Raw genomic sequence first — 21715 nt, forward strand, 5'->3', positions numbered from 1 at the left:
CAATATTTCCTAAATTAACGTTCATGAATATTAATTAATATAAAGAATAAATGCGTGCGCGATAGAGTTTTAAAGGTTTGTGTGTATTTAAATACAATAATATAACAGATCTGTAATCGAACATGGTGCGAAGTAGCGACAAGTAAGTGACACTCATAATTGAGGTTATGATACGCATTTCATTTTTATTTCGGATGATTCGTTAAATGAACTTAATTAACATATAATTGTTTGCGTGGGAACAGGCACCACCGGCGAAGGTCGAGGTCAAGATCAAGATCGAGATCGAGATCGAGATCGGGCGAACCTGAGAAAAAACGACGACGATCCAGAAGCAGGGAGCGCGAAAGAGACAGAGATAAAGGACGACATCGAGAACGGAGGAGTCGTTCACGAGATAGAGATAGAGACAGGAGCGATAGAAGAGAGCGTTCTGACAGGGATAGAGATCGCGAGAGAAAACGGTATATTTTCAAAAAAGAAGTTTCATTTATTTGAAACAATTGTTTATGGTGTTCACACTCTCTTCTTTGTTTATAAATTTATGGCAGATGTTTTTGATGATAATTGTAACATAAAATAATTAATTAACATTGATTGTTCTCGGTATGCTAGTGGAGACAGTAAAGAAAAGCGTCTTACAGGCTCGAAATCCTCACGCTCTGGCAAAGAACGATCAAACAGGTCTCGCTCACGCGATAGAAAGGATAAAGACAAGGGGGACAATGAGGAATTACCTTTTGATCACACAAAGTTGGACAAGGTAAGTCTTAAAAAATTACATAAAGTAGAGCACAAGCATTATATATGACAATTGATATAATAGGAGGAAGAGCAAAAAAGGCTGGAATTAGAAATGCAAAAAAGAAGGGAGAGAATAGAAAGATGGCGTGCAGAAAGGAAGAAGAAAGAATTAGAAGCGACCAAAAAAGACGGTAAGACATCTATTTTGGCAAATCTTCAGCTACCCATGAAAAAATGGTCCCTTGAGGATGATAGTGACGAAGAGACTCCTGTGGTACAGAATAACAAAGATGCAAAAGAGGAAGGTGTAAAAGAAGAAATTGAGGAAGTGAAAGAAGAGGTAAAAGATGAGGAGGAGATTGATCCACTTGATGCTTTTATGGCAGAGGTAAGTATTGCTATAATTTGTATATTTAAGTCGACTCTATCTATACATCTAATTGATTCTAATAATAGGTTCAAGAGGAAGTTAGGAAAGTAAATAAATTTGACAACAAAGCTCCAAAAAATGCCAACAATGGCACTAATTCTGCGTCGCAGAGCGGTGGTGTTGTCATTGTGACTGGAGTGGCTAAGAAGAAAGTGCAGAAACAGAAAGGAGAATTGATTGAACAGAATCAAGATGGATTGGAATATTCGAGCGAGGAAGAGAGTGAGAATCTTCACGAAACCGCAGCTGGCATAGCAAACAAACAAAAGCGAGAATTAGCTAAAGTTGATCATGCTACAACAGAGTACCAACCATTTCGAAAGTCTTTCTACGTTGAAGTCCCTGAAATTGGTATGACTATATATTTTTAAGTGATCTGTGTTTATATATGTGAATAAATATTACATATATTATATATATATATAATATATACTTGCAGCAAGAATGACACCAGAAGAGGTGGAAGTGTACAAGGAAGAATTGGAAGGCATTCGAGTAAAAGGAAAAGGTTGTCCCAAGCCCATCAAGTCTTGGGCGCAATGTGGTGTAACAAAAAAAGAATTAGAAGTGTTAAAGAAACTCGGTTATGAGAAACCAACGCCCATTCAATGCCAGGCAATTCCAGCGATCATGTCCGGTCGCGATCTCATAGGTATTGCAAAAACAGGTAGCGGAAAAACGCTAGCTTTTCTTTTGCCGATGTTTCGCCATATACTCGATCAGCCACCGTTGGCTGATGGTGACGGACCGATCGCGTTGATTATGACACCAACCAGAGAATTATGCATGCAAATCGGCAGAGATTCGAAAAAATTTACAAAATCTTTGGGTCTTTCACACGTGTGCGTTTACGGTGGAACTGGCATTTCCGAGCAAATAGCAGAACTTAAGAGAGGAGCTGAAATCATTGTATGCACTCCAGGAAGGATGATCGACATGCTTGCTGCTAACAGCGGACGAGTGACCAATTTACGTCGAGTAACATATGTAGTGCTTGATGAGGCTGACAGAATGTTTGACATGGGTTTTGAGCCGCAAGTAATGCGTATTATGGAGAATGTGAGACCGGATAGACAAACGGTGCTATTTAGCGCGACGTTTCCGCGACAAATGGAGGCGTTAGCTAGGAGAATACTAACGAGACCAGTCGAGGTACAGGTCGGTGGACGTTCCATCGTTTGCAAGGATGTGGAACAGCATGTCGTTGTACTTGAGGAAGATCAGAAATTCTACAAGTTGCTTGAAATTCTTGGACATTATCAAGACAAAGGCTCCACTATTATATTCGTCGATAAGCAAGAGAACGCAGATACATTGCTCAAGGATCTTATGAAGGCTTCGTATTCTTGCATGTCCCTTCACGGCGGTATAGATCAATGCGATCGAGATTCAACCATATTGGACTTTAAAGCAGGACGAACAAAATTGCTCGTGGCCACATCCGTCGCCGCTAGAGGCTTAGACGTCAAGCATTTGGTATTAGTTGTCAATTACGATTGCCCTAATCACTATGAGGATTACGTGCATAGATGTGGTAGAACTGGTCGAGCCGGAAATAAAGGGTAAGACAGCTATCTTTGAATTTATATAAAAAATTTGAATTTCTTATATAAAATGCTTTTTTTATTTTAAATTTATTACGATGTATTTTCTCTTAAGATACGCGTATACTTTTATTACATCGGAACAAGAACGTTATGCCGGCGATATTTTACGTGCGCACGAGTTGGCGGGTGTACCCGTTCCAGAACCTTTACGTCAATTATGGGAAGGTTACAAAGCCCGTCAAGCCGCGGATGGAAAGAAAGTTCATACCGGAGGTGGTTTTAGTGGCAAAGGATTCAAATTCGACGAATCAGAAGCCGCTTTGGCAAATGAGAAGAAGAAATTTCAGAAAGCAGCCTTGGGACTACAAGATTCCGACGACGAGGATATAGAAAATGATATTGATCAACAGATCGAGAGTATGCTCGCGCCTAAGCGAACAGTTCGTGAAATAGCCAAACCGACCGCGACCAATATTACCGTACCCGGTCAACCGATACCTAGTGCTACTGATAAGCTGGAATTGGCCAGAAGATTAGCATCAAAGATAAACATTGCCAAGAATCTGGGCGCCGAGGCAAAAGGCGCTACTCAACAAGCAGCAGAAGCTATACTTAAGGGTGCAGGACCTACAAATCTCATTACGGTAAAATTCGAATTTTCGTTTTATTGTTACTGTATACTGTAACTTTATTGTAAATAAATTTTTTTTTCCACACAGGCAAAGACAGTTGCGGAGCAATTAGCGGCGAAACTGAATACTAAATTAAATTATCAGCCACGCGAGGAAGATCTCGTAGAAAGCGACGTGGAACCAGGTGAGCAGACATTCCGCAAGTATGAAGAAGAGCTTGAGATCAATGACTTCCCACAACAAGCGAGATGGCGAGTCACGAGCAAGGAGGCTCTTGCTCAGATCTCAGAATATTCCGAGGCGGGTCTGACAGTACGAGGAACGTATATTGCACCTGGAAAAACGCCACCTGAAGGCGAGAGAAAGTTATACTTGGCAATAGAATCGACGAGCGAACTAGCGGTCAGCAAGGCCAAGGCAGAAGTATCTCGACTCATTAAAGAAGAACTCATCAAACTACAAGCGTCTGGCGCTCACACCGCATCGCGAGGTCGATACAAAGTTTTATAAAATTTTGGGATCATTTTGACAAGGTGCGCTACAAGAATAATAACATGCTATACACATGATGTATATGGTAAAAGTTTAGAAATTTATTATACATGCAAAACTTGACTGTCTTTAACAGACAATATAATAACAAAATATACTTAACGTCTGTAAGAGCATTATTTATATCATTGGCACAAACCACTGCAGGCAATCCAAGTTTTCGCATATTCATAAATAAAATGCGAGCACTCACATTGTTTCCTTAAAGAGTTGTATTGTATTAATTTATTCTATAATAAAAATTCAAACGCTCAACAGCGTAAAACCATGTTTGTGCAGCATACACCAAAAAAATCATACATTCATAGCAGTTGAATACTTATTAAAATTGAGATTGACTTTACCAATTAAAAAAAAACTAATAACAATACTCAAGAGAATAAGATTGTTTCTTTGAAAGATACTTTGAAATTTTGCATAAAAATCACATATATGAACACACGATATGCTATTGTACGTATATCGATCAATACGTAGTCTGATATACGTATATAACTTAAGAATTATAACGAAGAGTCTTTTTATTTATAATTTATAATGAGCATTCTCTATTACCCGCAACGAAATTACGGATTACGCGCACAGAAAATTCTATATTTTTGTACATCCATTCTCATTATATACTCTTTCCTCTTTGGCAATATTAATTGATAACTAAAAATACATTCTGCAGTACGCTATTAGAAGGCACTAGAAGAATCACAGACACGAGACACGCTGTAGACATTCGTCGCCGCGAATGACATCGCGATTAGGTAAAAACTTTCAATGCCAGAAACAAGGCAGATTAATCGCTCATAATTGCAGCTACTTTTCGATGACGATAATAAATCTCTGATATTTCACGCAATCAATAAGAAATATATCTTTAAATGCTTCGAATTTGTCAGAATATAGTGGATCTTATTTTCCTTTTGGCGTGTGATCGTAATTTAGGATAAAATATTTAGCAAGAAAGTGGTAACGATAACCGTCGCGAGCCAAGCACGAATTTTCATGGCACTAGAAACGTAACCGTGGACTATTTCGGCTCTGGTCAGCGAACCTAAAGGAACTTCGGCCGCGATGCGAGGACTTCTCTCCGAAATTCTAGTGACGAGCTTCTCCGTTTCCGTTACGCAAGCTCGCAATTGCAGCGCCGACAACTTCTTGATAACGGGCTGTACGACGATAAAGATATCGCGATCGGGCGTCATTATGCCACGAACAGCACATTGCGCCACTTGTAATTGGCGACTTAGAGCGACCAGGAGAGCCTCTAAGGTGACGGAGTCCTTGTCGGCTTCTTCATCCATCATGTAATAGATTCTGTCCAGCTGTAAAAAAAAAACAAAACAGATAATCAGAAAAAACTCAATCCGTTAAAAGTTTATACGAATTGATCGACATTGTAACTTACAAAAAATATATCTCGGAACAATACTAATTTAAAGGATAATTCGAAAATCTGCAAGAAATCTTAAGAGTACCCACCTGTTTCTTCGAGTAGAACAATCTTGCCGCTCCTCCGCAGACGGGACAACAAGCACCAGGAGGGGTAACTCCGATGCAATACGGTTCCTCTAAGGTGGGACATTGCACGGCGTCGCTACAACGAGGTTTTGCCTGATCTCCTATGAGACCGACAGCGACGCAAGGCCCTTGGTAATCCACAACGACCCTTTCGGCCCAAGCCGCACATTCGTTAGCATAAACCTCACCGTTGATGCCGCATACCGGACCTCGAAGGCTGCACCCTTTTAGACAAGGTCCCCTGTAACTCAGGGTAGCTCCAGCTCGGATCATTGTACACACGGAAGGATATTGACGATTCTCCCGGTCGCAGACTGGTCCGCTGGACTCATCGCGCAAATTACAATCTATTGGCACACATTCGTATTGCCGACACGGTTTGTGCAAACGAGACAGGCAGACTCTGGGTCTACGGACGCATCTTTCCGAGCTATCGCAAGGATTGGATATGCAGGGATCTCTGCTGGAACAACTTCCGAATTCCACCTCGGTGGCTGACAACTCGGCGCACTTTGCCAAGCAGGCGGAAGCGAAGGTAAAGCCCAACCTGCCGCAGACCGGAACGTAATGAGCCGGACAGTCACAGGGTAAAGACGGTGCTCGCAGCTCGCCGCAGCTCCTTTTCGAGCACGTGAATTCACCTTCGAAGCAATGACAGGGATTGCACTCGAGATAAAAGTTGGCCTTGTGTTGAATGAAACGATCGTGCACCCAACAAGATTTAAAGTTGAAGCAATTGAGTGTGCGACACTTTTCCAGACCGCGTGTGGTGCATTGGCAGATGTTTAGACAACCCTGCTGATCAAATCGCGGAATCTGGATCCAGGATCCGACCGGCACTAATTGCTTCGACATCTCGCCGAGGGAACAGGCCGGCACGCAACGATATATCTTGGCGCCGTTCGGCTGGAGCACGCAGAGCTGATCCTGCGGGCAAGGATTCCGCTTGCAGGGTGTCGTGATGTCCTCATCGGGATGGACCACAGCTTCGTCATCTTGCGGATTGTTCAGAAACGGTCTTAACGAGACGCATGGCGCATCCGGTCTGCCCGGCGACAATTTGGAGCACAAAGTAGCCGCCGTGTGAGGTCCAGTGACCGCGCTCCAGTCCACGCAACTTGCCATCAGCTCTAAACAATCCTCGCGACAGAGACGCGTCTCATGGATTCTAGTTTCACAAGGTCGCAGCTGCAGAAGACAAGCCACTGCACGTAGAGTCTCTACCGGACAGGAAGTGGCGACACGTACGGGCACACCTAATCCGCGAATAATATCTCCTCGGGACCAATGATCAGCCTCCCATTTGGCCGCTTCGTCGGCCGCAGTCGTGCACGTTCTAACAAAAAATTAAATATTTAATTGTGACAAGCGCAAGTTTCGTAAGAAACATTAATTTTTATTTTAGTCAATTAGAATTAATTTTGATGAAATTTAATTTATGAACTCATCAAAAATTATCAGAATTTTGACACTCAATTCTAAATCGCTGAATTTGCAAATTATTGACGTAACCAGATTTTATTCGCATTCATGGTTTTTACCTAAACAAAGTCGTAGGTCTGTCGTTAAACCGCGCACAGTAAGACAACCCGGAACAGCCCATCTCGCAGGAGTCATCTGCGTCTTCGAGACATCTTCTCAGTTCACCTTCTAAACTGGATGAGAGGCACAGTGCGTCCAGTTGTTTCCAGGCGATTTCCCAGTCCGCCTGAAAGGCTCGCCAGCACAAACTCTGACAAGTGGGCCTCGTCGCTTTCGTGCAGCACGCCAGCTTACCAGCATCCAGGGGTAATCGTGTCGGCTTCGTCGAGCCCGATTTCAACAAGCAACTCCACATTGGCGATTGTGGTAACACAGGACTGCACTTCTCCGCCAGAGCGTCCATGATCTCCTGGTCAGTCGTCGCGATGTGAAGAGTTTTGCGACACGTGTCCAGGCACACCGGAGTCGTCGCTTCTTCACAACAATGCAAATCTGCAGAGACAGAATTAGCAAAAATTTATAACAAATATCTTTAATAAACAGTTGTTCGCTGTCGAGTTAGTCGATTATTTAAAATATATAAATAGATTAATTAATTTTGTCTTAAAAAAATAAGAACAATATTTTCATAATTAAAAAAATGCGATATTTTTTTTTTAACATATTTACTATTTTAATTACAGGACTAACATTCGATAATTATTGATAATTATCTTGATGTAAATCAAATCCTGATCCTTTATGTAAACTAACGAAATGTTAACTAACGCTGCTTTGGATCCTCGGCATGCTTCACTTCGGCTACGCTCTTCAGGCACTTAGGGACCTGATGAAAGCAACCCTTGCTGCTGTACAGCTTCAGGCTAGATTGCTTGCCAGGCTTGTAAAAGATATCCTTGCATATGGCCCTGCACGTGTCATTGGAGACATTGCTGCAGCATCGTTCGGCATCTTCGCGCTTTTCTAGACAGAAGAAAAACTCAGGTTCGTCGCTCGGTCGGCAGGATTCATTTAAATCGTTTGTGGAACCGGACAGAGCACAGGTCGTACGACATGTTGGATTCTGAGCGAGACGGCAGCATCCTCGACCCGTCCAATTTTCGTTCCTTTTAAGCTCTATAAAAATTCGAATCCTTTGATATTTTGTGGCAACATTGTACACTTGAGTAACTAGAGATATTAGAAGAATACTTACCATTTAACGTCGTGTTCACGCAGGACCAAAAATCCAACTGAAAAAAAAAAAAAGATTCGAACGTGAAGAATGATAGTTACAAAAAAGAGAAAAGAAAAAGAAAGAAGAAAATGATGAAAAAACGTAAAGTGGCACAATCGCTCGATTGCACGATCACGAATCCCGAGATCATCTTTCCATAAAATCGTCACCGTGAAATAAAGAAACATGGATCGCGTTACAAACATCCTGAATCGTTTAAGATGCCCATTGTCGGGAGGCTTCCGATCTAGATCTGAGCTGAATGAAGAGAATAAGCGGGTGTCGATCGCGTGGGATCGAATCTTAGGAATAAAAATGTGGTAACTCACCAGCTCCATGGAACAAAACTCCAGTAGACGTTGAGTGGCGTTTTCCCTTGCTTCGATCTCTGCGCCCAGGACTACCAAGGATATCTGTATGAAATTGCGAACAAAGTTATTTTAACGAAGGCATACGTGTTGCGATAAAGTTACAAAGAAAGGTTATGAGTAAGAATTATATTTCAGAAAGTCATGTCTCTCGGAAATCTAAAATTACATTTTGGAAGGCAAAATATTATAAATGATAATAAAGTAGCGACAGAGAGAAAAGAAACGTATTGCATAAATGTGTAAATCATTCCGACGAATTGGATTTCGAGGCGTTAACTTCTTTAACCGAATCGAGTCAGTCGAGGAGTTCCCAAATTCGAAATGTGATACGGCGCATTAGAGGCTATTAAAAATAAAGGACACGAATGCAACGCGCGGGCTCCGCGATTTCCTGTTGCCCGTCGCTGAATGACAATTGCTCTAGGGAGCCAGATATCGTTCGCGTGCTTCGTCCTCATTCCGGATTCAATCGGTGTTCTCCGCGAGGACACGCCGGATCCACTTGGTATGTCCATCATGGTCAAGAGTTACGACCATCCATCAACATGTGTTGGGTCCGGACGGGTGCTGGCAATAGGCCCAGTCAAAGGTCACATTCGACCGCAAAACGTAAATCATCGATCACTTGTTCATGTATATTTTTTTAGAGTAGCAATAATTTTTTAAATTAATTTGCACACACAGCTTTGACCAAATCGCATTACATTTTGATTAATATAATGATGCATTATGAATAAACTATGTTAAATATTCGAGGTGTCTCTGCGCTTCTATTGACTGTACAAAAACAAATTGATTTTATAAACTGAAAATAACCTTTCAAGTACATTTCAAATAATTTTCAATAAGTGCAAAATATTTCTACTTAGTTAGGCTATTGTAAATGTTAGAGGTGAAAGTGATGCGAGGCTGAGAAAACGACGTACGTATTTCCGTCGCGGTATATTCTGGGAGGTATGCGCAGCCGGGTCACGTCGCCACGTTGAACGGGGTTGTATTTTCAACTGGCAAATTTTTTGCAGCGTATTTGACATCGAGAAATATCCTAATGATAACAAATTTATATTTTCTGCTAAGCATAAATATTTAATAAAGCAATTCTCGAATAATAATGAATTATGAAAAATATCACGAGATGAAAAATAATACATCTGTTTCTTTGTTTTCAATATCGCGATTGAAATTGACATTATAAAATATTGTCGTTCGCCAAAACCCAAAAATGTTGAACGTTACTTTGAAACAGCGATGTATCTCGGACCAGATAAATCAGACGGCCTCCGAGCGAAAGCCGAGATCAAAAGATACCGAAATAGAGCTACGAGCTTTCATAATTTGCTCCGTGCTCTCATTTGCCGAACTCCCGAACGATGCCACAAACGACTGTGAGGTGTCGGTGGGCTAATTAAATCAATCATTTGCAATTCTTTTCAATATACAACGAACCATTGTACGTACGCCAGCTTTAGCAGAGATTAAAAATACTATCAGTTATTGAAAGTTATTTGAAACGTACTATGCTTTTGATTTATTTTTCTAATATAAAAATATATTATTTGGAATTACCTTTAACAAAATTTACATGTTACAAAATTTTTTACATTAATAGAAATATTTATGATAATTTGGATTAATTCGTCAAAAATAGATTTTCTGTTGCAGATGAAGAAGCAATAAAAATACAGCTGATCCGAATAAAAAGAAAAAAATCACCACGTGTTCTCGACGAAGAAACGTGTTTCCTGTCCATCTCAAGAATAACTTGTCACATATCTCGGAGCTTTCGTCATGATTTCCGGTTATTTTGCTGCTAAATGGCCAAGAAGGAAACGCTCATCTGTAGTCAAGCAAGACGATCCGGAGAGACAGCTTTCTCAAAGTTTTTCTGCACCTCGCGTTGCCTCGTGCCTCACATTTTAATCGTGCATTGAGATGTAAGAAACCAAGAACGGCAAGAAAAGTCATGTCAAAAAGTTTTTATAAGAAATTCTGCTCGATATCTCTGTAATTTTCACAACTGATTTTATTTCTTTATTTTCAGGTGAATTTTCGAAACATATTGATATCGCGAGTAAATTTACATCGCGATCTCCGCAGCAATAAAATATCCTGGACACAAGATATATTTTCATATGCGCCATACCGTAATCAGAAATCAACGAAACGTTACCTGACATTCTCCTCCCTACTCCTTGCCGAATAAACTGCACGGAGACACGATATCATTGATAACACGCGGGTACGTCCACCGTGTTCAACGCGTCAATTCGTAATATTTGCGTATGAATGAGCCCGCGGGGCGTCCAGGAGGGGTCCCGCGTAAATCTCGCAGCAGGCACCCGGTGTGTGCGTTGTCTCCGATATTATCTTCGGAAGAGGAGGCCCCCGCAGTCACCTTTAAAGAAGTTACAGCCGGGACGCACCCTACGTCGAGAAACCCTCATCGAAGGAAGCAACGAGGTATCCTTTTCGTTTTTTTTCACCTATCCATTTCCACTCTTTCTCTCTCTCTCTCTCTCTCTCTCTCTCTCTCTCTCTCTCTCTCTCTCTCTCTCTCTCTCTCCCCCCCTTACCGTTCCGCTTTTATTTTCCGGATCCTAATATATCCGCGGACACGACATACTTCGTGTCCTTTATCGTCTCGGGTTCAGTCTACGGATATTTATCAACCGCGCGATATCGCATTCGGATGATTACGGCTATCAAGATTGTCTTTTTGAAATTCCCACAGAGTTCCTCCTCCCGCGCATAATTAATAGATTCCGCGGTGTGGGGGGTCACGGTTGATTTCTTATCGCGATGAAAAAAGCGCATCTTTATACTCGATTATTAATTTTGAATTTACAATCTCGATTTTAGATTTTGTGAATCGCTCGGTGATCACGACCGTTCCCCTTCAATGTAAAATATTAAGACAGTTATATGTGTATTATCATACTTATTAAAAATGCATACCTTAGAGCATACATTTCGACAGGATCCAGCAGCCAGCGAGCAGCAGGACATCTCTGCAACAGAAACAGAAGGACAGATATTAGCTTTACGCATTCAAGAAAACAGATGGAAACTAATATACAATCTGGTGAACTTCGAGCACGCTCTCAAGAACCTTTTCTCCGCTTTTCCACCGACACGAAACAGACGCGTGTCCTGCATTACGTCAGCATAAGAGTGGCAGAGAGAGAGGAAGAGAAAGGATCCGTTTTCAAGGGTCCACAAGAGGTACGTAGTGTCAAAACTTTGGACCCCCGGGGGACCTCACATACAGTTTAGATTTGAAGACCCTGATTTACAAAGATCGGAGCTCACACGCATTCTCGCTTATTATTTTTATCTGAATTATTTTATCCGTATAAAATTACAAGAGATCACGCTGTTTAATTAGTGTCGAATTCTATCCAATTTGACAAGTTATTTTCAAAAATTATTCCAATAGGTCGCTATTGCTCCTACTCAATATCGTTAATTTAATTAAAATTATAATAGAGTTATAATTTTACTTAAGAAATATTAAATTTGACTCAAATTATTTACCAGTTGCATACATTAATATGAACGCTGCTCACTTTGAAGTTAAGTAAATAAACTAAAAATGAATTAGACGAAGTTGCTTTTTTAATTGCACATTTTGTAAAATAATAAATTTTGACACATATGCAAGTTGAAAAATACTATATTTAACTCAAACAATTGGTTTAAATTTGATTTTTTAATATTTAACAATGTTTTTCTTTACATTTTTATAACGCGATAATTTTGCATTCACCAAATAACAGCAACAACGGCGAAACGACTGTATTTGCGTAACATTTTTTAAAAGAACATAAAATAAAGTAGAACAGAAAGTCAAGACGTTTGCCGCGGACGTTTCTCTCTCGTTGGTGGTCTTAAATATTGAAGTTTCCGTTCCATCTAGCGATTGCAGTGGCGTGCAGTCGAGAAGCATTCCGTGTCCCCTTTCTTCTCAACGTCTTCAATTATTAAATGACCGGGAGGGGAAATGTCCGGTACGTCACTTGGATCGAACAATCGAGCAAGATATTCCGTCCTTTCTTCTGAGAACCTTCCTCCATATTTAACGATGAATTTTGAACCTGCATGTCATTTCGAGAGAAAGATTGATTTTCGATTCGTTCGGACAGTTCGTTCCCCTTACAGCGCCTCGATTGTGACGTAATCATATGTAATGCACCACGCGCTTATTCCTGTTTCTACATTTCTGACGTGAATGGTTGTCAACGGCTCCTCCCAGCGTGTCGACGTTTGACGTGAAAGATCTTTAACGACTTTACGGGGTTAACATGCGGGTTCGATCAAAGTGAGTCGTGTGAAAGGAGGGGGGGATGCTTTGAATGGCGACCGAAATCGTAAGGGTCGCCGACACGTATACACTGCGTTACAATGAAGCTAATAGATACCAATTAACAGCAAATTGTGACTGTCTCGCCCTCCCTTTCTCTCGTCATTTCGAAGAATCGTTCGATTCCGATTACGTGCACGTACACAAGTGTGGAGCGAATTCTTTTTTTTTTTTTTACAATCGATATAATCTCCAAAGAAAATTGAACAGTATTGACTTATTTATAGTATAAAATAAGTTCCAGAACCGTTACTCGAAGTATTCATTTGTAAAATTAAAGAATGCGAGATCGTTTAAACTTTACGACATTTCCAAAGAATATTATTTAATTGCAGCCATATCGTCGGGAAATGGGGAGTATGCAATCATGCTAGGGGGAATCGTTTGCATTTCCGAGCAAACAGGAGGGTGTTTGAGGGTCTCGAGGAACGTTCTCCTATTACAGTATAAATTACGAATGTTTGGCTAGATATCGGTTTCGGTCACCGACACCTGGCACTTATCCGTTTGTCACCGAGTTATTCACGTCCGTTCCTAAAATATATCAGCCACGGATGATTTGTAGCGGTTGAATGTCATATTCTCCGCGCTCTCTCAACGCGGTTACTATTATAGAGTGTCGAAACTTACCACTCTGCCCGTTTATCGCCTCGTGACTTCGACCGCACTCGGAAATTTTATTTTATTCCCTTCCTCTTTTTTTTCTCTTACTCATTACGCATGCAAGTGCATTCGCGACTACCTCGCCGATCGTAAAAACTCGCGTCTCGGGTCGTTCGAAGACGGGCCTTTAATCGAATCCTCGCCGCAAAGGGCCTTGACGTTTTCCACGTGAAATTCGCAGCGACAAGTGCGTCGCGCCTTTAAACGCGCCGTTTTGTGGCTCCTGTTGCGGACGACACAAAAATAGCCGGCGTCGTTCGCGGCCATCCGGCGTTTACACCGATCTAAACTGCGGGGCCCCCTTCACTTTATCCCACCCGTTGCGCGCTACCCGAGAAGCCGAAATGTTCGTGACTTTGACGGGAAACATCGGATCGACGAACGCAATTCAAATCGTGCGTCTTGTAAAACGCAATACAGAACAGTTAGAGACGCTGCATTAAAATTTATCCAAGAAAGAATATTTACGTACGTAGAAAGAAAATATTCGGATTCTGATAAGATAAGAAACAGTACGAGGGAGAAATCGAAAGGTTTCCCAATACAAAATCCAAACAAGTCAAAAATATTACATATAAATATTATTTTCGAGAAATAAAATCTTTCCATATCTTCAGATTCCATTGTATAAATACAGTAATTTTTCTCTGAAACTATAAAAAGAACAAGCTGTTTATGATTTTTGCCAGAACAAAATTGTTCAAGATGTGATTTCACCCAAATTAAAAAAATGGACTTATTTGATTTTTGTAAAGAAAATTCTTCGATTATACACTGGTCAACAAAATTATTGCATACGTAAATTTGTGTCAAAATTTTGCATAATTTCAAATAAGTACAAAACCACGAAAAATTATTATCTTTTTATTTTTTAAAAAGCATTTTTTTAAAATCACAGCAATGAACAATCACTCAAAATAAAGGGAAAATATCCCGCTATAATATGCAAGTAACAAAAAGTCTTCGCGATTTTTTCCACAGCAGGTGTAATGCAGCAAAGCTGCATAAAAAATTATTATTGTGACGGGTTAAGCTTTAAGATTATGCCGTTTTGTGAAAAAAAAAAGATAATTGAAATTGCCAAAATTCATTCGAAAGTATGGAATTCTGCAACATTGGAAATTATGCAAAATTTTGACACAAATTTACATATACGATATATAATTTTGTTGATCAGTGTATAATTAACGTAATAAAAATAGACTTGTGGAGAGGAATCGACGGCGATGGATGGCGCGCCGAGAAGTGGCAAACAGCGCCTAATAAAGTGGACCGTTTAATTTGACTAACACAGGATTCCACGAGAGCGAGACCAGTGGCATTTTAAACGCCATTAATGTGCCCGATGAGACGGGGGAGCTCGTCCGTCGTCTCGCCTAACATTAGCATAACAAAATAGGAAACGCAACCGCCTGCGACAATATAACACTCGCGAATCTCTCCGAGAACGATCATCGCGCACGTTCGTCTCTCGTGTATTCCGTGAATTACACGTTGCACGATTATAATGCTGTGCCTCCGCGGACGTGTTGTAAATTTAATTCAACGTTTTTTTCTACGGCTTTGTTTCTCGCTTTTCTCCTCTTTGTTTTTCAAACACCGTTTTAACCACGTCGAACGCGCCTAATGCACAGACACACTTTGCGCCGCTGATGCCCCGCGCCGATAATGACAGATTTCATCTGCAGTAAATCCGTCTGTGCGCCGTAATCCTCAAACGGCTCGTCTAAATTTATACGCGGTGCATACGATTTTGCATTAACAGCTTCTAAACCGACCTCTCTAACGGGACTCCACGTCGTAAAAATATCGTTATTTATATATTAATAATCGCGATGGAAGGTAATACAAGTCTCCCCGACTGCCAGACGGTATAATTAAAGTCGAGATCGCGATATTAATAATGCATCGCGTTATCTGTGCAATACACATCTACGTATCGATATCATTTATGTGTCCTGCGTGTCCGATAGCATCCTGTCCGCTCGGAGGACGATCGGTTAGATCGGTATGTTGGTCCACGCGTGTCCCGAGACAATAAGCGCGTCTCCGCACGCGTAATTTATGGCGAATCGACGACGCTTCTCCGCTTCGTCGCGAATCCTTCTCGGAACGAGGCGCGCGCGTTTCCTTAACGAATTTAAACGAGCGACCCGAGGTGACGTCGATCGACGGGAATGTGTCGTGCAACATTCGTTCGTTCCCTCGCGCATGCTGCCCGGCTCCGCCGTCGCGTACAACACGACCGCGTAACTGCATTCGCAGCTGTGTCTTTCGGCTGCGACATCGTCGTAAAAGAAAAAAAAACTCCGCATAATTCCACCACACTGCTATCAACGGATATGACTTGTCCGCACGCTGACTCAAGACAGTCAGGAAAAGCTCTTCGCAAAAACTGCGAATGCATCATACAGTCGGAATAAATATCATTCTCACGGTAAAAAAAAAGTATCTCATCTTCAAAATTATATTTATTTTTTATTAGTTTTCTTCTTTCATGTAGCGGTTATCTTTGCAAAGAATATCTTCTTGATAAATGGTCTTAAAACTACAATCATCAATTAAAACCGTTGATAACCATTATTCAGAAGAAAAAAATTAATTGAGTAATAATTGTTTTTTTTTTTTTGCAATAAATATAATAGATTCATATTTTTCTGTGTGCTTTAATACAAGTGCCAATTCTTTTTGCAAATAGGGATTTTAAATAGAGAAACAATTTTTTCTTCGATCGCGAGTAAAAGTAGACAGAATTGAGACAAGTCGAGAGGAATATGTTCTCACGAAATTGAATGCTTAATCTTCACGAGAGATGAATGAATTCTTTTGCAGAGACTAAATGGGATTGGGTTTGAAAATGAATATTATTCTTCGAATAACAGACGTTGTCCGTCCATTGCCGATCCGGCTGACACTCATTAATCGCGCCCATAATCAATTCTCGGCCTTCGCGAATCCATATACCTTCTCAATCTGTTTTGCCATTATCGGCAATTACGATACGCGTCGTTATCCGCGAGTGTAGACGCGATATAATACTCCGCGAGGGCATAATTAGATGCTGCTGGCAGGCAGCAACGATGCGCGCACCGGGGCCGGAGAAATTGTACTATACGTAATTAATACAGTCATCAAACTCGCGCCCGAGCAAGCCCGGTGCATTTTACGGCGCGAAGACGAGAGAAAGAGAAGGAGGAAATCGACAACGCAGGGACCGTCGGCAACGGGGAGAAGGGTTACGGGGAAGATAAGAAGAAGGGAATCGAGAGATACGTGTCTCTCGACATGTTTTTATCCGGCGTGAAGCTGTCACGGGGTTTTATGTGTTTATTTATCTCTCCTCTCGCGCAGTTATACACCATGAACGGGTATATATCGACGGAGAAGTACATATAAGTAATCTTCATGGTGGAGAATCTTTCGGAGGCTTCTGGCAATCCTTCTCTCTTTTAACCCCTTCGTTTGTTCTCTCTCTCTCTCTCTCTCTCTCTCTCTCTCTCTCTCTCTCTCTCTCTCTCTCTTTTTGTCTGTCCCTCGAGGTCTGCTGTTTCCTTTCTTTTTTTTCCTTCCGGCAAAAAGTTTGCGACAACCGGTCCTCCGGAGAACACCATTGGGTGTCGCCGTAGAATTCACAAAAAATCCTCCCTAATTACGATCAACGTCTCTCACATTGTAGAACGCGCAATTTATCTTTTGAAATTGATATAGTATATATGACTGTAACCACCATGATTCACGTCTTTATCGTTCTGTCAATCAATTTTAATGCATCATCAGATTGTACTTGTAGGAGAAGGTGATATTTGATTCGTTGTATATACTTACGTTCTCTCGTTAAATATTGAATATTTGTATAAAAGTAAAAATATAGACAACAAGTATTATACTTTAAAAAAGATAATAATAATTTGGAATTGTTTTATTATCTTTATATTACTTTACTTCAAATTAATTTTGATGCACATTTTATACAGTCAGCAATTATATAATATAATTAACGCTTCATTCACATAATAAATGTAACAATGCATAATATCGTTTATTTACAAACGTAATTATACTAATCTATAAATCTTGAATTTTTTTCTTCACGGTTGTACGTGACGCTACTATACAAAGAGAGACAAATCGAAGGAAGTTCTCCACGCTCGAAGAAAACATGCAGTTTACATGCTCGCCCAAGCCGTCGCCTCCTCTCGCATTCGCTTCGTCATGCGTCCCCGACCGTCACTGTCTTTCTTCCTTTCCCTCTCTCATTTCCATATTTACATCACCATTTTGCGGATAATCATTATTACAGCTAATCGTTGTCATTTATTATTTTCTATTACGTGAGCGGAATGAGATATCGCGGCTGTTTACCGACGACGCTTTCGATCGCGTTTTATTGTCGAATTTGTTGAAAGGAGGTCCGCTCGTAAAAAAAGAAAGAGAAACCAATCGAAGAAGAAGAAACGAGAGAAAGAAAGAAATCTCCTTTGCGAGAGATTTAAGAGAGTTCGATCAACCAAAATACTGCAGCACACGTGCGATATTAAACACGTGTTCTCAAAATACTTTTAAATGCCGAATTGATGCGTGCTGTCGATTTAATTGTCGGTCGTCAAATGAGTGATATACGTACATACAATCGATACGAAAATTATCAGGTACGTGGGTGATGGTGTACGAAACTTACGAAACTTTTATACAAAGACACACGGTGGCGGCATTAAGATGAAAAATTGAAACCGGTATAAATAATTTTTTCAGACCTCTTCTCGACACACGTAATTACGAAACAGAAATTTCTGTATTTATTCGCAATAATGAATTAACAGTATGTAATTTCGTCTCGCGCTTGCAAACTCGTATAATCAATATTGATATAATGCGTGTGCCAATTTCAGGAAATTAATATGTAATTTTTTAATGTGGGCTCTCGCAGCGCAGCGCTTTTAATGTAAGGTATAATGGCTCATTGAGCGCCATTAGTCGCGAAACTCCCCCGGATCTGCTAGTATCGGAATTACTTGGAAAACTTATAGGCTGACGCATAATAATGCATTGATCGGTCCACGAGGGCGTATCGGAGGCGGCGATGAGCGGATGTTAATGGCTAATTAAGAATATCGATTTCGATCGGCGAGATCGGCGAGTGAGTGCGACTGTGGGTGCGCGCGTTCGTATATACATTATGCATATTACGGCTTGCGTAAGTCGCCGCCGTCGCCGCCGCTCTAATTTCCAATCGCTGCGAGAGAGAGAAAGAGAGAGAGAGAGAGAGAGAGAGAGAGATACGCGCGCGAAAATTACACGCTCGACATTGTCGAATGGCCGGCAAGCGGTTTTACGCGCCTAGAAGCCGCCGCGCGTCAAATTTACACCCCGGGAATCATTATGATCGACACTCTCGGCCTCGGCGCGTTAAAAGGCGCGGATTACGTGCGTACGTATGTAATGCGACAAGCTGCCAATTATCCCGCCGTCGCCTTTTACGCGGTCCCTGTAAAACGATCACCGGCCGGCAGGTTTTTGCACGCCTCCCCCCCTCTCTCCCCGTCCATTCCCCATAACTGATCAATTCCCAATGGGCGTCATTACGATTGCGAGCGGCACGTTTAGCATTACTCTATCAGTCGTCGCGATTGAGTCGTTAAAAAGTCGCGATAGCCGTTTCCCCGTCAAATAATTTGTGTCATTATTTATGCAAACGCGCGAAAGTTGCAATCTCACGCAATAATAACGTAATAAACGTTAAATCATATCGTTGGCAGAAAGAGTCAGACAGAGTGTCCTAGAGTAGAGAACAAATCAATCAATATAGAAAGAAGTTACGCACACACATACACGAAAACAAAAAGGAAAATAATAAAAATTAAGAAATACATAAGCAAAAATAAAAATGAAAATGGAAATTAAAATAAAATAAAATTAGAAGTCATAATAAATGAGAAAATAATTAATGCGGTAAAAAAGCAAGAGAGCAAGAGAGAGAAAGAGGAAAACACGTGAAATTTTATTAACGCGGATCGAATTGCTGTTTTCCTTCAACGTTCAATCTCCCTTTTTTCTCCAACACGGCAAAGGTGTCGTGCCCGTATATCATTAGGATAGAATAATTACGTAACGCTGTACGGACCTTATAATCATTCACGCGCGTGCTGTGTAGTCATAAATCAAGCGGCAAAATTTTGTAACGCACGTGCCAGCAGATATGTACGGATTACGTACATTTTCCAGTCGTGTAAATAAATTGCTTCTGCGTTCCTGCGTAATCGTCAAAACCGACACGCGTAACGTGTTAATCATTTGCGACACATGGATGCAATTCGCGTTCCATGTAAATTGCATCCGCGTCGTTGTCGGTGATGTCTATTACATCGCTGTTTACACGCGGTATCGCGCTGAATGCGCTGAGAACGGAAGAGCTGTGAATGATGAATGGAAGATCTATCGCGGCTGATTTATGAGAACGACCCAATAATGCCGTAATATTTTTCACCCCGCGCGCTTACATTCACAGACGCCCTAAGCGTTTTAAATTGCAATCTAATTTAAAATTCGATTCGAGGCTGGAATTGAAGACAAGGATGTTAAGATAAAATTCAGCCTGTGAATGGAGCGGAGAATCAGTTTCCGTCCTCTATTTATACATTCGACACTTGAATGCGGGATGTTTGATTTTATAAAGCCCCCATGCGCGTAGAATTTCTTTCTCTCAGACACTAGTCCACTTAGATTGTACCACGAGTCGCGCTATTCCCCCCATTGCGCATCGATAAGTGCAATTGAACGAACTGCGAGTGAGCGGGAGAATCGAGACGCGTTATCACCTTTGGCTCTGTGAATACACTTATGCTGCCAATGCCTCCGCTTATACGTATGCTTCTCCTCTTTTCTCTTATTGTACATACGCGCAAATACGCCTTCGAGCCGGGCCGAAGGTGGAGAGGCCAGGGACCGTTAGCGACACCTTGTTCACATGCACGCATGCACGTGCACCGTGTAAATTTCAGGAAAGATTAAAGGGACCACAGAGAGATGTAGGAACGGAGAGAGACAGAGAGAGAGAGAGAGAGAGAGAAAGAGGAGGGGAAAAAAATGCGCCACTACTCAGAAAACGGGACATTTCAACTCGATAAAAATAATTAAAGACGAGGGAGTGTGCAATTCGTGCGAGATCATGCTAGATTTACGATTATCGAGGACAAAATGCGAAAACATGCGTAATATCGTTAACATTCACGTTATCTTGCGCTAGCCTGTATATATTTGCCGGCGATAATTGCGACACAGGTCGACTGTGCGGCAAGTAAGAGTGCTCTTTTTTTTTTTTTTTTTTTTTTTTAAGTAGGTATTCCATGTTCTGAGCTCACACTTCTTTAATCTCTATATCAAAGAAACTTTACAGGATCTCTCATCTGCAAACAAGTCTCAATTTCTTTTCGCAATTCCCAGCATTTATTTCATTCAAGGATAAACGTATGCGTCGTCACAGGCGCAAATGCAAACGAGAAGTCTTGTCTCAATTGTTTTTACGAAAAAAATAAATAAATAACAGATGTTTGATTAAACTGTTTTAAGTGTCGACCGGAGAAATTCTAATGGGGTAATTATGTCGCGGAAGGAAGCGGAGCTTGCCGCGCGACAGATCTGTGAGAACTCAAAGTTCTCGGCTCGGATAAAAAAATTCTATCCCGAGTCTCCAGCTCTCGGGAGAAGTTTCCAACTCGAGCAAGGCGAGAGAGAAAGAAACAGAGAGAGAGAGATATATATATTAAAAATCGCCACGCGGCGCGCGGGTGAGACAGGGTGCACAAGCAGGCACGGAAAAAATCAGCGCGACGGGACGGGATCGCAGGAGAGATTGGAGGAGGAGCGGCGAAGGCGCTCGTGTGCGCACATGTGGCGGGAAGTTGTCGTTGATATCTTCTTGCCCTCTGATGACGAACGCTCTCACACGAGAAATGGGTTCAATGAATCTGTCCCGGGGCTCATATTTTTGCGCACGCCGCGCAGAAGCGCACCATCGAGACGTGCGACAGAATCGCGCCAGGCGATCTTAAAAATATAATCGGCGGTCCGTTTGGCGATATGATAACTCATCGTCAAAAAAGTAGTTCTCGTGAGCGAAAGAAAAATTACAGTTAATAATATACGAATCAAGTATTTACAAAGTCGAATCTAATCGAATCGAATTTGAATCAAATTTCGCCGAATTCAC

At 41.3% G+C, this 21715-nt stretch overlaps 3 protein-coding genes across 4 annotated transcripts in view; 2 read left to right on the forward strand and 1 right to left on the reverse strand.

The window, feature by feature from the left end:
- Positions 1-4112, forward strand: LOC105833423 (probable ATP-dependent RNA helicase DDX46). The gene is made up of 8 exons (XM_012675161.2): positions 1-142; positions 246-464; positions 616-763; positions 827-1132; positions 1201-1525; positions 1614-2736; positions 2834-3365; positions 3441-4112. The coding sequence occupies exons 1-8, from the start codon at positions 123-125 to the stop codon at positions 3861-3863; spliced, it is 3096 nt and encodes a 1031-aa protein (XP_012530615.1). The 5' UTR covers positions 1-122; the 3' UTR covers positions 3864-4112.
- LOC105833432 (reversion-inducing cysteine-rich protein with Kazal motifs) overlaps positions 3927-21715 on the reverse strand; it is a 21499-nt gene continuing 3710 nt past the window's right edge. The window contains exons 2-8 of one of the 2 annotated variants that reach the window (XM_012675172.3): positions 11442-11494; positions 8445-8528; positions 8095-8131; positions 7668-8015; positions 6959-7391; positions 5379-6753; positions 3927-5221 (exon numbers count right to left, since the gene is read on the reverse strand). In XM_012675172.3, coding sequence (XP_012530626.1) covers positions 4838-5221; positions 5379-6753; positions 6959-7391; positions 7668-8015; positions 8095-8131; positions 8445-8528; positions 11442-11494 — 2714 coding nt within the window. In that variant the 3' untranslated portion in view covers positions 3927-4837. Of the gene's footprint in view, positions 5222-5378; positions 6754-6958; positions 7392-7667; positions 8016-8094; positions 8132-8444; positions 8529-10199; positions 10288-11441; positions 11495-21715 lie in introns of those variants that run through there. The other variant, XM_036287833.1, reaches the window with a different exon arrangement.
- LOC105833445 (zinc finger-containing ubiquitin peptidase 1) overlaps positions 11486-21715 on the forward strand; it is a 23580-nt gene continuing 13350 nt past the window's right edge. Inside the window, exon 1 of the mRNA XM_012675201.3 lies at positions 11486-11708. The gene's annotated coding sequence lies outside the window, so the exon portion shown is untranslated. The remainder of the gene's footprint in view (positions 11709-21715) is intronic.

The sequence above is a fragment of the Monomorium pharaonis genome, chromosome 6 (genome assembly GCF_013373865.1).
Source record: "Monomorium pharaonis isolate MP-MQ-018 chromosome 6, ASM1337386v2, whole genome shotgun sequence".
NCBI lineage: Eukaryota > Metazoa > Arthropoda > Insecta > Hymenoptera > Formicidae > Monomorium > Monomorium pharaonis.